This window comes from Delphinus delphis, chromosome 8 (genome assembly GCF_949987515.2).
Source record: "Delphinus delphis chromosome 8, mDelDel1.2, whole genome shotgun sequence".
Lineage (NCBI taxonomy): Eukaryota > Metazoa > Chordata > Mammalia > Artiodactyla > Delphinidae > Delphinus > Delphinus delphis.
The window spans coordinates 25,798,827-25,817,215 of NC_082690.1; the positions used below are offsets into that span (position 1 = coordinate 25,798,827).

Consider the following 18,389-nt stretch of genomic DNA (forward strand, 5'->3'; position numbering starts at 1 on the left):
AGGAAATTCAGACAGATTTACAGAGGGAAGATTAAGCAAATCAGTGTAAAACACACAAAGCTTATAAAAGCTTATAAGTGACACCATTATTGCAGGTGGAGATGCAGTGGCCTGAAACTCCCCAACAGTTTCCATCTTACTCAGTAAAGTCTAAAATCCTCACACTAAGTTAGAAACCCCTAAATAATCTGCCCACTATGACCTCTCTAACTTTATCTCCTACCACTCTTTAAAGAATGAGGCTCACGAGCAATTTGGCATTCAACTAATAAAACTTCTGAAGCCTTGAACGAACTACCCTCTTCTAGCAAGTGTTAACTCAGGACATCGGTACTGAAGGAACCCCCACATCTACCCAGACACAAAAATCCTTTTGACTGAGACTGAACAGAGTAAAATACTGGGGAATACATTAAACTTCTTGGGATCTTAAATTAATTTGAAAAGTCTGGATTTTTTGGTCTTAAATGCAAAAAAAGCAAGATAATTTGATTTTAGACCTTGATTTCTGCATTACTGAGGCATCCATGTTATCATTTATTCTTGCTGCAGCACCAATGGCAAACAAATGACAATATGTATATGGGGAAAAGGGAAAGCTTTTCCAGCCTTGGGAACAGCAAGTTGATAAAGAGTTAACTTTATCAACACACTATTGGGACCCATTTTAACTCTCTTTGTACCAAAAATCCATATCGCCACCAGCAGTCCAAAGGGGCCATAAAGAGGACTTTGGTTCATAAAGGTAGTAGACACAGGACCACCCTAATAAACTATAAATTTCACCCTCCTTGGGATATAGTTCCACCTTGTTGATCACAGGCTTAATGGTTAATGCCAATGAAGCTTTTAAAAAATACAAATGTTCTTGCCTCATCCCTAGAAGTTTAGTTCAAATTTGGTCAACATCAATGTTGTTTAAAAGCAATACAGGTCGGGCTTCCCTGGTGGCGCAGTGGCTGAGAGTTCGCCTGCTGATGCAGGGGACACGGGTTCATGCCCTGGTCCGGGAGGATCCCACATGCCGCGGAGCGGCTGGGCCCGTGAGCCATGGCTGCTAAGCCTGCGTGTCCGGAGCCTGTGCTCCGCAATGGGAGGGGCCATGGCAGTGAGAGGCCTGCGTACCACAAAAAAAAAAAAAAAAATACAGGTGATAGTAAAGTGCAGCCAGGTCCAGCACCACCAGTTAAAGGAACAAAAAGCTGAAAGAATGTAAGGGAGGCATGCTTCAACTCTACTTCCAAGCTTCCCTGTGGAGGACACTCTCCTGATCTCTTGCCCCACATACCCTTTACTAGGATAGAGAATGACTGCCTTGGGTATCCAGTTCTCACTTGGGTAGAATTAACGTCATAAGCACTGGAAATTTGCTGGACTTCCTTCCCTTTCTGCCCTGATCAACATGAGGCAGTGATCTTGATGGAGTGTTTATGCCCTGTAGGCCCAAACCCCACTCAGTGGGCTGTTCCCAGGTTAAGACAGCAAAGAGGCACTGAGGTGGCACCAGCAGCAAGCCAGTTTGGCCCTCACTGCTCAGTCATGTTCCTACAGTAACAATGCTGACACTTTGATCTCCATCTGTCTCACTACATGGTTCTGAACCTGGGCATGGGAAAAGGAGATACAACTTATTGATTTTTCTTCAAATTCCAAAGGAAACCATTCTGAAAATAATACCATACAAGGTACCTAAGATGTCAAAATGCTGATGTATGTATTAAAGACTTATAGTTATAGTTATAGTTATAGTTATAGTTATATAGTTATAGTTATATAGTTATAGTTATAGTTATATAGTTATAGTTATAGTTATAGTTACTTATAGTGCTGTAACATTCCAAGAAACTTGAGGGGGCTGAAGGCCTCAAGTTTCTAAGCCACTATTTACTCTCCCGCTGCCCAGCATCATCCCACCTCATTAAAACAAAGCACTGATCTTCCAATCAGTGCCTTCCTAACAAGATACACAGTCTATCGGGCAGAGAAATAAAGATTTCCTTATAATATACTTTACCTCTACAATGGTTAACAGGGTTTCCTGAGAGTTTCTCATAACCTCCATGGTTTTCTCACAGCATCTACAAACACATTATAAATATGAATCTTATTATACACCAACATTTTCAACATATCTTTACCTCCTATATACTCATGTTTAGTATGCTGAGACTATTCTTGTTAATAATTCCCAAATTAATATCTCAAAGAGCATAGTACTTGGCAGAGTGGGTTTTCAGTAGATGTTTCTAAAATGAATACAAATATATTTGTGAATATGAACTTAGCATTTATAAGAATAACACAATACTACTATGAAACATTTCTTTCAGTTCATTATTATGGTAATTACAGTTTACTTTGACTAGAATCTGCCCTGTTAAAAGATGAGTATGTAGACTTAAAAAAGAAAGAAAGTTGAGTATGTAGGCCTATGCTGGGAAAACTACAGGGAACTGCAAAGTTCTTTTAGCAGAAATTGGTACCAGATCATAAGCTCCTTTAAGATAATTTATATACCCAAGAATGAGCACACAAGAGAAGTTCTGATCAGTAAACAAAGAGTTAGCGAGGACAAAGGTGTGAAAATTAAAGGTGGGCTGCTTCCAGAGGCAGTAAGGGAGGACAGTATGTGTGTCATATTGGGTGAGGTCCCAGGTGGTCTGAAGGAAGGGGAAATAATTACTGCTTTTACCCAAGGTCTTTTCCTTAGTACTGGTAAAGCACTGGAATGTATAATAATTCTAGTAAGGGTGAACTCTATAATCTATAGAAATCAATAATCCAAATAATTTCAACACCAAAAATCATCTGCCTTACCTTACCCTATTTGACTTACCTTCTGAAGACACCTTCTACACCAGTAATGCCCATCCCATCCACAATATCTCTGGTGAGTCTAAAGGGAACTGTTTCAGGAGTAGGAAGGATTTTACCCTGTTCAAAAGCAACTCCTGAAGTAAAAAATACAGTGAGGTTAGGAGGTCCCATAGCTAATTTACTTTCCTCAACTGGTATGTGAACTTTGCAGAGGCACTAAATAATTTGTCACCAATATTCAATCAGTACTAAAACACACAGTCATTTATTCTGTTTCTGCTCTGCCTGCCTTCTTCATCTCCAGCATTCTCGAGGAGATCCACCTCCAATTTTAAAAAATCAAGTTAAAAAAATTATTTATTGATGTAATTAGAGAATTCTATGTTAAAGGGTGACTTTTAAATATGAGGTAGTGAAGGGTAGAATTTAAAATGCAGAAGATATATATATATATATATATATATGTGTGTGTGTGTGTGTGTGTGTGTGTGTGTATCTATATCTATATCTATATCTATATCTATATCTTTTATCCACTTTTCCCCAATGGCAACATCTTGCAAAACTACAGTACAATATCATAACCAGGATGTTGACACTGATACAATCAAGATATAGAATATTTCCATCAACACGAGGATCCCTCATGCTATATTAGCCACACCTACTTACTCCCAAGGCCTACCCCTACCCCCTGCTCTTCCAGTAATAACTAATCTGTTTTCCATTTTTATAATTTTGTAATTTCAAGTATATCAATGGAGTCAAACAGTATGTAACCTTTGAGGATTAGCTTTTTTCACTCAACATAGTTCTCTAGAGAATCACCCAAAAAATGGAAAATAAAATTTTCACCTGGTTCTCTTTTATATCTCCTATTTCTATGTTGAAACTATTTCTGTGCTGAGACTTAGCACCTTTTCACTTGTTTCAAACATGTTTGTAATTGCTTCTTGAAGTATTTTTATGATGGCTGCTTTAAAATCTTTGTCAGATAATTCTAACATCTTTGTCACCTCAGTGCTGACGTCTATTGTTTTTCATTCAAACTGCAATTTTCCTGACAAATGATTTTCAATTGAAATTTTGACCTTTTTAAATATTACATTATGAGACTCTGGATCTTATCTACACTTCTATTTTTGCTGGCTTTGGGAGTAACCACCTTATTTACTGCTAAGTCGTGGTAGAAGACCAGGTTCCCCACTTGGCCTCCTCTGACATCCAAGAGGAAAGGGGGCTCCTTGCTACAGATTGGTGACACGGGAAGTCCAGGCTCCCCACATGGTTTCCACTGACACCATGGGTGAGCTGAAGGAAAAACAAGGTTTGGCATAAGTGATACAGTGAGATAGTCTAATGTTGTTATTGGAGTCCCAGAAAGAGAGGGAAGAATCTGGATTGGTCGTATGACACTACTCTAAGAGAATATAGCAGAAGTGACACTGTGCCAGTTGCAAGCTAACCCTTAACTTCTACTTCCTTCCTCTCGGAGCTCTGAGATGCTTTGTAAGAAGTTCAGGTTACTCTGCTAGACAGAGAGGCCACATGGAGGAGCAATGAAGCATCAAATGTGTAAGAAGCCATCTTGGACACTGGCCCAGTTGAATCCTAAGGTAAATTCAGCCCCAGGTGCTGACTACAGCTGTGTGAAAGATCATAAGTGAGAATTTTCCAGCTGAGACCAGTCAACGCATAGACTATAAGATATAGTAATAGTGGTTTTAAGCTACTAAATTTGGGGTGGTTTCTTATGCAGCAACAGATAATCAAAGAGATACACAGAAAAGTGTACAAATCATCAAAGTCATTCAAGTGTGTGGCTAATTGAGATTTTTAAAATGAACAAACCCATGTAACCAGCATTCCAGAAGCCCCGCCTCATCTCTCTATGAATCACGAAACACCTCTTCAAAGGCTTACCACTATCCTGACTTCCAACACTATAGATTAATTTTATCAGTTTTATATTTTACATAAATGGAATTATACAGTATATATTCTATTGTATCTAGATTCTTTCACTTAAGATTGTATTTGTGAGTCTTCCATGTTGAGTGTGGCTATAGTTCATTCAATCTCATTGTTATATAGTACTTCATTTTATGAATACAATAAAATTCATTCATCCATTCTCCCATCCAAGTACTCACCAGGCCTGACACTGCTTAGCTTCCAAGATCTAACAAGATCAGGTGCGTTCAGGGTGGTATGGCTGTAGACTGTTCATCCATTCTATTTGTGATGGGGGTTGGGGCTGTTTCTAATTTGGGGCTATTATGAATAGTACTACTATGAACATTCTTATACACATGCGTGCATTTTTACTGCAGTGGAATTGCTGGGTCACAATTCCCAGCTTTAGCAGATAATGCCAAACAGTATTCCAAACTGGTTATACCAATTTACCTTTCTCATTTATAGATGTGTTTAGCATGGCCTGGACATCGGTTGGCATACTCCTATCTCTACTTTGCAGCTTCCATTGCACTGCCCTTTTGTTCTCATGCAAAATTTCACTCCTCTACTGAGTTCCCACATTCTGGCTCTAACAACTCCACTCATCCTCATATTTATTATAACCCAACATCTAAGATTTCCTATCAAATTCATTGAATGTTGGTGTGGACCTAGCTCACAATCTTCCTCTCTGTCCTAACTCTGGAATTCATTCTGGGGAAAACCATATAATATTCTTGATCTTCTCTGTTCTAATGAAATTCAATTTACTCTCTCTTAGCAAACCACTTAGCAAAAACTTATACTATAGAACTTATAATCTCCTAAAACTGTACTTTCTAAGAAATCTTAAATTCTACATTTTACTTAAAACCTCTTCTCCTTCTACCCCTTTATTCGTGTTAAATAATCTTCAAACTCACTGAGATTTCTAGTCTTTTAGTCTCTCTTCCTTCCCTACTCAGCTCAGGGTATAGCCTGCAAAGTTGATTACTCTCTCTAGTAACTCAAATCTTCTTGGCCCCTTGTTCCTCCACACTTACCACTTCAAACTAGAACTTAAATTCCAGGGATGCTGAGGGTGCTTGGAAGAAACCATATGATGACACTACAAATTTGGGATTATCACCCTAAAATGCCCCTTAAAATTCTTGGCATGTCTTTTTTATTTATGCCTTTCTAGCCAGCCGTTGGTCTCATTTCCATGGTACCCACTTTTAAAATTTTATTGTTCTTTTAAGGCCAATTACCATCCCTCCAATTATTAGCAAATAAACATGCTTTCCAGTTCTCAGAGAAAACAGAATAGCAAATATAATTTCCCTCAAATTCTTTCCCCTCTAGCTGAAGACTTTCCTATTAGCACTCATCCTTTCTTCTCTTGGAGGAAAAGCTAACACGCTTCCAGTGTAAAGCCAACGCTACACCTTCACATACTTCATGATTTCCCTTGCTATTTCAATTATCTTTGTCTCTCTCCTATAAGTATCTCCCATCTTAAGAAAGCAAATGAACAAGAACAAAAAACCCTCAAAACCAAAAGAAGTGGGGGGAGGGGACCAAATGTGTGTCTCGCATCTCTGCAGCAAATTTCTCTTCATTCTTCCCTTACTTCTAAATTTCTTGAAGAACAGTTCCAGATTCTTAGCCTACACATCCTTAACTTCCATTTAATCCTTGCCTTTTCACAATCTTACTTCCTCCATTCTATCCAAAGTTTACTAAGATTAATTGTTAAATTCAAAGGTCTATTTTCAGCATTCATCTTATTTGACCTTTCTGTATCAGATACTACTGAGCACAGCACTTCTTCCTCCATGAAAATTTATCCTCTCTTGTCTTCCAAGATATCCCTACCTCTACTTTCTATGACTTGTTGGTTATTCCTCATTTTTTTTTTTCTTTTCTGACTCAGCCTTTTTTTTGGCCTCGCTGTGCAGCTTGTGGGAACTTAGTTCCCCAACCAGGGATTGAACCTGGGCCCTCAGCAATGAAAGTGCCGAGTCCTAACCACTGGACCACCAGGCAATTCCCAAGACTCAGCCTTTTTAATGCTGAGATTCCTTACAATTCCATCCTTAGTTCTCGTCATCAAGGATGATGTACAAGATTAGAACCTCCTCTAGTCCAATGACTTCAACTAAAATCTATTTGCTGAAAAGTTCTACATCTCTTACTATGTTCAACATCTTTGCTTTCCTATATATTAAACTGTCTACTTCCCCTGGAAATCCCAATAATACCTCAAAACAACATACAAAACTAAACTCATCAGTTTCTTATTCTCTACAAAACCTGCTGTTTTCCTTAGCTAGAAACTTCAGTTATCTTGGAGTTCCCTCTCCCACTATTTCCACATCTAATATCACTGGTGCAAAATTACTACAAAAATGTCCCCCAAATCCAACTCCTGTTTCATACAACTTTAGTCCAAATCATTTCTTTCATTATCTCGTCTAAACTATTATAACATATCCTAATTTGTTTTCCTACTGCACAGATACTGTTCCCCAAATTATCTTTCCAATAATCAAATAAGATTATGTCCTGATTAAATGTATCTTCATTTACTTCCCATTGTTTAACAGATTAAAGTTGAAACTTCTTGGCCTGGCTTTTTATAATCTAGTACCAATCTATACCTCAAGCTACTCAACTACATGCAAACTTCACTCCAGCCACATTTAATGTCTCACCATTCCTAAAACATGCTACAACTTCATTATTCCTCCCTTCATATCTGCTCTATCCTCTCTCTAGATTATCCTTTCTTTCTTTGAGATCTGGCTTAAATGTCACTCATTATCCAAGGCAGAATTAGCTACTCCCTCCAGCATCACTGTGTTTATGCTTTTTTTTAAACAATATTTATTGTTTTGATCTCTCTCTCATACTTGCAATATCCTGGCAGGCAAACAACATTTCTTGATGACCAAATATTTACTGAACAAAGAAACATATCTTTTGTTACTTACCTAAATCTATATGTACAAGTTCTGCTGACTGCTCATTTATCAAGATATTCTGTACATGTCTATCACCAAGTCCAAGTATGTAACCAACTAGAAAAAAAACAATCTGAAATTACTGATATCATCTATTTCTATAACACAATTAGCCATAATTTCAACTAATACCACTGACTCTATATAATTTTTAAGTAGCTTAGGCTTTTTTGCCTACTTGAAGGAAATTATGTACATAACTGGCCATTTTCAGTTTAAGTCAAATCTTGCCAGCCATTTTCATTTATACTGCATTTTACAAATCCTAGATGATTTGCTAAAAAAGTTTTCCATTTACTAATAAGCACATATATTAAAATATTAATACTTCAAAATTGAGTGTGGTTAAAATTGAGACCCATTATTTACCAGGGCCAAAGCAGTGCACTATATACACTCAAATATTTATTGAGTATACTTTTAAACTGAGGCGCCTATGGGTAAATTCTTCATTCTTCAGTGAAACTTTCTTCTGCTTGATGAATTATATTTAACACAAATTAGTCAATAATTCATTTCATCAGGTATATATCCAGGAAAAACTACATTTCTGTTTTTAACACAGATGATAACATGTTTTAAAATTGCTTTTAACCTAATGAAACACACTATAAGGTGTTACAAAAAAATAGTGGAAAGGGTGTCAGGATGCCTGGGGTGCATGGCTAGCTCTGTCATTAACTGGGCCTACTTTCTCATTTGTAAACTAAATTAGTTGAATCAGATTAATGATTCTCATTGTAGAAAAAAAGAGGGTTTCATTATTACCTAGAAAATTTTCAAAATATACATGTCCTGCCTGGTGTATTGTACCTAAGTGATGAAAAGAGTGGTTTTTAATTAAAAAACAATAGATCACTGATATTCCTGTTAGTTCTCATACTCTAAGATTTTGTTAACTGCCCTATCTAACTATTCCAATCTCTCAGAAATAAAAAAAGCCAAAATATATATTGTACACAGAATATTTAAATATATATCATTATTCCTATTCCAAAACCAAAATTCTATTAAACAGAATCAATCTTTGGGTGTTAATATCATGGTATTATAGAGGCTGTATGCAAGAACAATAATAATTAAAGAAAATAACTTAAATGGAATTATCACGAGTTTTATTATTTTCCAAAGAAAATCCCAGAAAATAATACATTGAGAGGAAAGAAAATAAGCCATATTCACTATTAAGCAATGAAGAAAAATAACCAGTCTTTATTTCCCTACCTGGAAAAAAGAAATTCTCTCCTGCCAAAGCTAAGAGCTACATTTAGAAGCTAAGAATCAGGATGAAAAAGAAACACAATGATCTAATGATGAAGATGGTCTGATTAACAAACACCAACACCACCACCATCCCCCTGTAACTCAGAATGTAGGAAGTGCTGAATCTACTAAAATGTATAAGAAGGTTACCAATAGAAGAAGTAGCAACACTCCGAGTATAAGCCAATCGTTTCTCAAACCAAACAGCTGGATCCAAGAATTTTTCCATGCAGAAGTAGCGGAAAACTGGTTGAAAATTTTGGCAAATCTCCATGAAGGTTTCATATTTCTCTTCAAAAGACTTTTTTTGTACATCCTTTAATAGATAAAATATAAAATTATTTTCTGAATATTCTGTTCAACTAATTTAACTGAAGTCTACTAGGAGTTTCAATAGGAAAATAGTATGATAGAAATAAAGGCAATAAAAAGATGAACAAGATATTATCTCTACCCACAAGAAGCTAAAAGTCTGGTCAGGGAAGCAATTAATAACAAGCTATAATCCCTTTAGGGTTTTCATGTTAATTTTAGGGGAAGGTGGCATACCAACAGTGACTGTTATCTGTTTTAATTCAATTCTAATTTGAATGATTCTGTAAGCTATGTGGAAGTAAACACAAAAATGCCAAAGGTAGCTCCAGATAGTCTTAGGTATATCCCAGCACTAGGGGTGTGATAGGAAACAGGAAAAAGAGAAAGAATGGAAAAATCAATCCCGGATGGATGGCAAAGCAGCTGACACATCTCAGATCTGTCCTTCAACATTTCCTTACTATATAATAATTTCCTGAAGCAAAGCACATCTACTTCAAAAGGCTCAATCCTCATCTATGGACTGATACTTCCAAATCTGTATCTTTGGCTCAGGTATCTTTAATAAGCTCCAGCCTGATGTGCCTCTCCAAATTCCCACTCAACATCTTCACTTGGATCATTTCCAAATCCAAACTAATTCACCTTCTCATCTTTGGCAAAACCCAGCCACTTCCTCTATTCACCAACACGGTAAATAGCTTCTCCACCTACTCCATCATACCAACCAGGAAACTGGGTGCCACTGATACTCTTTTTTCATCAACCCCACTTCTAAACAGCAACCAAATCATCTAAGTTTTGCCTCTTTAATATTTCTTATATGAACTGCCTGTTCTCCATTCCTACTGCTATTACTCTTAGTTCAGACTCCGCCTCATGCCTCTAGTCAGCTTTCTCAAAAATATAACCCTCAAAAATATAAGTGTTGTCAGAGTTTTCTAAAATGCCAATCTGATATTACTATCCTTCTCAAGGGTTCTCTATTGCCTACAGGATAGAGTGAAAATTTCTTAACATTTCATAACATTCCATTTTTTGACTAACGACTACTGCTTCAATCTCATCTATTCCTCCTCAAAACCTAAGCCTATGCTATCTATACCTGCCTGTTCATGCCTCCTTCCTTTTTGTTTGTATGTTCCTCTGCTTGGAAAACCAATTCATTTATAAAACTCAGCTCAAATACCATCTCCTCTATGAAGTCTTTCTTGAATCTGATTCTCTCCACTCCTCCCTGTCCCAGGTAGAACTGATCACGTCCTCCTCTGTGCCTACACAGTACCTTTCCATCACAATCCCTATAGTACTTTACCATACGTTTTAAAAAACATATAACAGAAAGCACAACAAAAGAAAAAGTAAATGGATTTTAGAGTTGGACAGACAAGGTTTAAATCCTTGCTCCACTATTTATTAGCTCATTGACCTGGAGTAAGCAAAATTTTCAGAACTTCTCATCTTAAAATGGGATAAGTATGATGGTGATTAGTCATATTTGTGAAGTCTCAGCATAGTATCTGGTAGAGAGGACACATTCAATAAATGTCACTGATTGGGTGAATGAATGTCAGACCAGTTGGCCAGTGTGATGTGGCAAATGTCTTTGAATGTCTCTATTTCATAATTTTTTTTTTTTTGGTTTTAGTTAGTGTTTTGTTTGTTTTGTTAAGAATTAGCTTACCCCAAACTGGAAGCAAATTTGCATACACTGAATAATGTTAAGTTCTCATAGGACAAGGGTTGACACTTATCATAGTTTAAAAACCTTCCTTTTTCACTCACACACACTTTCATTCTGGTGAGCTTACTTTCTTATACTTACTGTCATTAACAATTACCTGATGAAATTAAAACTTTTTACATTCCATAACATTTGATATCAGTTTTAATAAGCTATTAGATAATCTTGCAATAACTTATATTTTTGAGTGTTACTCACCATCATTTTCTTTTGACACTGATAGGCACTGAAATCCTTTGGCCTGTATCTTTTATGAGCACCACTCTCATTGTTAACAAGAAATTCACCAATAGGGACAGTTCCTGTGCACCATTCAAGAACACCACTTCGCTGAGAAAGGGGAACCACCTGAAGTTACAGATTAAGTATGTTTTGATTATGGAAAGGCATTAAAGAGCATGTGATGATTATTCAACTATCAGAGTCAGTGTGAAGCATTTTTTCAAGTTATACTATTATTTTTCTGTCCATAGGAAGAAAGCAACTGAAAATAAACAAGCTCAAAGAATAAGATTTTCTAGTCTGCTGCATAGACTTCTGAGAACCTGCTCTTCTCTCAATCTCCATGATCCCTGAGAGGTCAATCCTGTTAATTATACTCATCATCTGTGACTGAGCCATACTTAGTTTGTTCCATTTAGCAGAGGAATTAACTTTGCTTTCCTATACTTTTAATGTCAAATTCAAAGAATTTCACTTTGGAAAATATCAAATGTAGTGTCAATTTTAGTATACTTTAATAATTGAAAGTGTATGCATTCTTGCTTCGGAGTCTCGTTAGCTTCACCAAGAGGAAATGTATTCCTAAACATAAAAGCAATTTTACTGGGAAGATTAAAAATTATGACATTTTATAAATATACATAAAATGTAGAAAATAATATAAACAAACACCCTTTTACCTACTAAACAGCTTTATCAAATCTAAGATTATTCATATTTGCTGGGAAAGAGACAAAGCTCTCTTTGTACCCTTCACTGACCTTATGCCCCTCCCTACCAACAAGATGACTGCTAACTTGCTTATCATGTTCCTGTATTTTTGGGTATACAGTATTTTTATTTCAAAGCTATACATACATAAGTAATTGTAAGCTTTAAATAAAGAGTATTTACACTATATGTATGTTTCTGCAATTTGTTTTTTTCTCACTCAACACTGTTTTACCTTAACTGTGTTAGTACATTTAATCCTAAGTCATTCGTTTTAACAACTGTACTTTGTATAAATATGCCACAATTATCCAACTTATACAATCGGAATATTGATTAACATTTACATTATTTCCAGATTTCCCTGAAACACTGCTGCAATTAATTAATCTACTAATGAATATATTTCAGTTTCTCTAGGGTATACACATACCTGGAAATTGAAGAGCTGGGTCGGTCATTCGGGATACGCACCTTCAACTTAGTTAACCATATATTGCCAAGTAACTATACAAAGTAGTTGTACCAATTTATATACCCATTAGCAGAGTTTATTCTATAACCTCCCAATGTATTGTCAGACTTCTATACTTTGTCAATCTAAGAGGTGTGTAATAGTATCTCACTGTGGTTTTCATTTGTATTTTCCAGATTCCCAGTAGAGTATAATCTGATAAGACTTATTGGCTATTCAAATGTTTTCTTCTTGTGAACTGGCTGTTTGTATTCTTTACCTTTTTTCTTACCTGCTTGTCTTTTTATTACTAGTCTGTAAGAGCTATTTACATATTCTATATATAAATTTCTTGTTGTTAGTAGTATTATAACAATCCTTTTTATGTTTAATAAATTTTTTAAAATTCATTTTCTCAGCCACCTGTCTTTACAGTATCTTTAATTCTATATTTTTAATTTTAATGTACTCAAATATGTTTTACTGTTTTATATTCTGTGTCTTAACATGAAGGAGGTCTTTCATTAATTTATTAACTGTATTTGTTGAGAGTCTATTATGTGTTACACATGGTGCTAGGGCACTGAGAATAGAGTGGCAACGAGGCAGATGAAGACCATGCCCTCATAAAGCTTCATTCTGGTGTCAGACGTATACACTAATAGACATTTAATGATGCCAGGTAAAAAGTATTATAATAGAACAAAACATACATTTAAAAAAGTGAGTAATAGAGACATGGTCAGAGAAGGCGCCTCTGAAGAGGTAACATTAGAGAAAAACCTAAAAGAATAATAATTCATGCAAAGATCTGAGGGAACAGTATTCCAGGCAGAGGGAAGTGAAAAGCCCTGAAGTGAAACAAAATTAGGATATAGGGAATAAGATGCTTCTGTCTTAAGTCACCACTCCCCCCACCTCCTTGCCTGCACACATACCCCTACTCTCTTCTGCCCACTCTGCCCTTCCCCTGAAATGGTCCTCTACAGCTGTGATTCCAGAGCAGGGCTCATGTTTCTCTCATGGGGGCTCTACCCCAGCTTTTACAGTGTCTGGGTCTTGAACCCTTTACGACTGTCCTCTCTAGATGAGTAGGCTCAGGGCCAGCATCCTGTCTCCAAGATGCCAAAATAAGGCTAGTTCTGGATGAGCTAGCTGGTGGGGCTCAGCCTTAGGAACATACTGCTGCTCAGATCCTAAGGCTAATTCCTGGATGTTCACAGGCCCAGGTCCTGGAGGCTGTAGAACAGAAGCCATGCCCTGAAGTTACTGAGAGGGGCCCCTACAAAAGGCTTGTGCTTTAAAGCCTTTTTCAGGCTTCCTTCTGCTCTGTGTCCACCCACTCTGATTAAGGGGGTGAGTGGAAGGGCTTGCCAAGGATCATGGACACAGGGTAGGCCCTGGTACCATGGGTTTCAGGCTACTTATCAATTTTCTTATAGGAGCACAGTCAGAGGCAGATGAGGCAGGGCAGAGAGGGCTGGTCCCTCCTTTCCTCTCAAACTCCCTCGGATGTTAAATTGTCTCCAGCAGCGGAAGAAGGACAGTGGCTGTGAATCTCACCCTGTGTATCCTTCCTGAGCCTCTGCTCACTCTCAGGGCCAAGAGGCTCCCAAAATGGAGCCCTTTCTTTAGAAGCAGGGCCATAATCTGAGGAGCAGTGCTGGATTACAGGCATTTTAGTAAGCAACCACTAAACAGGTTCTGGCTGCCTGTTAATGCAGTGAGGCCTCCTAATTGGGTACAGTGAAAAACAAGCTAGAAGAACCCTGGCCCAGAAGACTCTGCTTGCTCCAATAAGTCACAGTGACCCTGTGGGTGACGGCCTTGTGTTGAGGGGCCACTGGGAGTTGGTGCCCAAGCCTCTCCCTGTTCTGTGCCCTGGTGGCACTGGAGCTTCTTCCTGCCCTCAGCCTGGGCCTTCCCCAGTGGTGTTAAAGATAAGCATTATTCTTCTATCTTTAGCTCTTTTCATTCTCTAAAAATGTACTTAACACTTTGCATTATAATTGTGTGTCTGTTTCCCCTGGTGAGCTCCTTAAGAACTAGGACTATGTTTTATTACTTTTATATCCCCAGCACCTACTAGAGTATCTAACACAACACTAGGTGTGTAAATAAACAATTATTGAACAAATGAATGAACAGATCTCATAGCCTTTCTAACCGATTTTCCTTCCTGCTTAAGTAGCTCTAAATGCCTTCCTTCCAGAAAACCCAGCCCTATCTTTGAGCTAGCTGTGACCCCTAATGCTTGATCACATTAACATTCTTGCCTCCTAGTATATTCCATCAAAGATACCTTTTCCAAAATTACTCTCTATTAATATCTAGTTATGGGGAAAAAAATCAAACCCTTGCCTTTTGTTAAGAGACTGATCTAGAAAGGACCAGGTTGGTTTTTTTCTATCTCATTTCAGAATTCAACTGTGATGTTGGTTAATGTAAAAACAGTTGAATTCAAGTTTCAAAAGGCAAATGGCAGTGTTTCCTCAGGTACTAAGATTCCCTGGAATAGCCTATTTCATCTGAGTATCTGAGTATTTTGCCTGGGTATCACAAAAAATGATTAATGACTATTTTCTCAAATTACCTCAAGGTACATAGCTAGTACCATCCTAGGTACATAGAAATGAAGTTAATTCATTAAATACAGTGAATGCCTTAGGGAATTACAACTTCTCTCCCAGAATCCTGACTGAGAAGGAAGATATATCACAAAGAAGAAAAATTATTTATTGGCATAAGGCATAATGAAGAATTAAGTACGAAGCTTCTTTCTGCACGTAAATATTGTTTATATAAGACTTTGATTTTAAAAAGTGAATCCTCTCATATCTAAGACTTTAGAATAGTTGTTCAATATACTTTCTAAAAATGTAGTTTTGGTAGAGATAAATTAGTCCAGTCACATGAATTCTAGTTATCAGAGGGCTATGTCTCAGCGTCAGCATATACAATAAGAACTTTGTCTTCCTTCATCTCCATGTGATTCTCTCTGATGAAAGGTATCTGATATGCCTCAATATACAGGTCTCTCCTTTTGAGGTTGTATACTGACATTTGGGTACCAAGAGCTAATTTCAGGAAGTCAATGACCCTTCTTGTTGACACAATGATCACAGGACACCTGAATGCCAGATTGGGAATGACTCCACAGAAGACCTGGACTAGGCAGACTGCTTCCCTACATACACTATAGAACTTCCAGGAACATTAACTGAAATCAAGAACAACTAGCAATATAGTTATAACATAACTTTCACATTCTTGGAGTAATCTCAAAATAACATATATCTATTGGCCCAGTATTATAATTCTAAACAATAAAGTCAAACCTAAACTCTCATATTAAGTGATTATTTTTTAATATTCAGATGTGTAACATTAAATAACTCCACTATTTAATCGGTAAAATAGTTCTCTGTAAAACTCAGATATTTAAAAAGTCATAAAGTAGAAATAGAGTTTAGTCGTTTCTGCCTTCAAAATATTTTAGATTAAGGCGTTCTCTCTCTCATGCTTTATAGCAATGAACTTTGGAAGCTAAACTGTGTTACTTGCTTGGAAACCTGAGTGGCTTTCTGAAAAAAACAGGGGATCTTAGAGCCCAAACTTTTTGCAACACATTGTATCCCAGTTCTTCAGTCATCATCTATGCTATCTAAAAGTCTGGCATTTAGAGAATAAAAATTTTCTTTCATTCATGTTACTGAATATCTGCCCTCTAAAAACTTCTCAGCAATCGTTAAAGTACCTGCCACATTAAAGTACCTGGACAGTTAACAGCTCATCAACTTTGTCCTATAATTAAGCTAGATCAAATGACAGCAAAGTAATTAGACTGGTGAGTCTAAAAGTACGGTTCCTGAAACACTGCTGCATCAGCATCACTTGATACCTGGCTAGAAATGCATATTTTCAGGCTCCATCCTAGAATTAGAAATTCTAGGGGCTCAGCATCTGTGTTGTTTTTTTTTCTTTTCCCGGTACGTGGGCCTCTCACTGTTGTGGCCTCTCCTGTTGCGGAGCACAGGCTCCGGACGCGCAGGCTCAGCGGCCATGGCTCACGGGCCCAGCCGCTCCGCGGCATGTGGGATCTTCCCGGACCAGGGCACGAACCCGTGTCCCCTACATTGGCAGGCGGACTCTCAACCACTGCGCCACCAGGGAAGCCCAGCATCTGTGTTCTAACAAACCCTTCCAGGGATTACGATGCCTGCTAAATTTGAACAGCACTGATCTAAACCACACCAAAGAAGTCCTTCTGCAGAATAGATCTCACAGATCTTTTTTAAACTTTTGCTCTTAGCATTCCATAAGAACTTGTTTTTTTGTTAACTGCTAATAGAAAGCATCAATTATATTAGTTAATATCCTACAAAGTTTCACATGACAAATTTCTCACAAACTTGAAGGTATTATGAAAAAGTGTGCTTTTCTTCATGCTTTCCCACCCCTCAACCTCACCCAACTAACAAGTGAGTTTTATATTTCTATTTCTGTAGGCAATTAAGAAGCTCTAAAAAAGTTCAGTTTTCAATTACAATAGCCTGACTCAATCAGAATTTTGGAGGGTAGATCTAATTTCTTTTTCCCTACTCCCCTAACTATTTGGTGTTTTTAGTTTAACAATTATTTTTATAATTTAAAAAAATGTTCATTTAGGGCAATTCAAAATATACTAAAAAGCAGGTATTACCCATAATCTCATCATACCCAGAGTTAATAGCATTTTTAGGCTTATTCAGGAACTTCCTAAAAGTCAAAGCTATATACTGATTTCTTATAAATGTATATATAAACATCCATTTCAAGGCTATTAATCTATTTTTATGTCATGAACTATATCATCTTCATTACTAAAGCTTTACCATTCGCTTTCATATGATTAGACAGAGTCCACTTTCACCTGTTGCCTTTATCAAAGACATTTCAGTCATTCTCACCGATATATTTTTCAAGATAAACTTTTAAATCATGTTTCCATGATATAAAAATTTTTACTGGAATTTCATTGTCTATGCATTAATTAGAAATGAGCTGACATTTTTCACTGCCTTCCCATTTAAGACATGGGACTTCTCCCTTATCCTAGTTTTCCTTTATTCTTTCTTGCATTAGTTTTGTAATTTTATTTTATACAGTCTTGCATGTTTCTTATTAACATTAATCCTAGGCAGTTTATTCACTTTATATACATTATATTATTGTGAAAGGGACTTTTTTCTATTATATTTTTAAACCAGTCTTAGTTGATGGTTGGGATACCTCGAGGTTAAGTAGGGTTAACTCACTAGAGAAAATAAACACTTGTGGTATATACCATTTTGCAGGTTTAAGAAACAGATATGGGACTATCATAAAAGTGTCTCTGAAAGGTTGCTTCTCTGCTATAAAGTAATTATCTATATCTTCACAGAAATAGAAACAACAAATAAATAAATAAGCCTTGTTACAGCAGTAACATAAGAATAAAGGGCAAATAGGAGATACAGGAATGAAACCAGAAAGGAACACCTACAAAAAACAGGCCCTTTGGGGGAAAGGGGGAAGATGGCGGAAGAGTAAGATGTGGAGATCACTTTCCTCCCCACAGATACATCAGAAATACTTTTACACGTGGAACAACTCCTACAGAACACCTACTGAACGCTGGCAGAAGACCTCAGACCTCCCAAAAGGCAAGAAACTCCCCACGTACCTGGGTAGGGCAAAAGAAAAAACTGAGACAAAAGAATAGGGATGAGACCTGCACCAGTGGGAGGGAGCTGTGAAGGAGGAAAGGTGTCCACACGGAAGCCCCTTTGCGGGCGGAGACTGCGGGTGGCAGAGGGGGGAAGCTTCAGAGCCACGAAGGAGAGCGCAGCAACAGGGGTGCGGAGGGTAAAGCGGAGAG

General features: G+C 37.2%; 1 protein-coding gene across 2 annotated transcripts in view; it reads right to left on the reverse strand.

Moving 5' to 3' along the window:
- ATM (ATM serine/threonine kinase) overlaps positions 1 to 18,389 on the reverse strand; it is a 140,176-nt gene that overhangs the window by 5,487 nt on the left and 116,300 nt on the right. For both annotated transcript variants that reach the window (XM_060018006.1, XM_060018005.1), the window contains 5 exons: positions 11,302 to 11,451; positions 9,195 to 9,360; positions 7,752 to 7,838; positions 2,837 to 2,951; positions 2,015 to 2,078 (listed from right to left, as the gene is read on the reverse strand). In XM_060018006.1, coding sequence (XP_059873989.1) covers positions 2,015 to 2,078; positions 2,837 to 2,951; positions 7,752 to 7,838; positions 9,195 to 9,360; positions 11,302 to 11,451 — 582 coding nt within the window. The remainder of the gene's footprint in view (positions 1 to 2,014; positions 2,079 to 2,836; positions 2,952 to 7,751; positions 7,839 to 9,194; positions 9,361 to 11,301; positions 11,452 to 18,389) is intronic.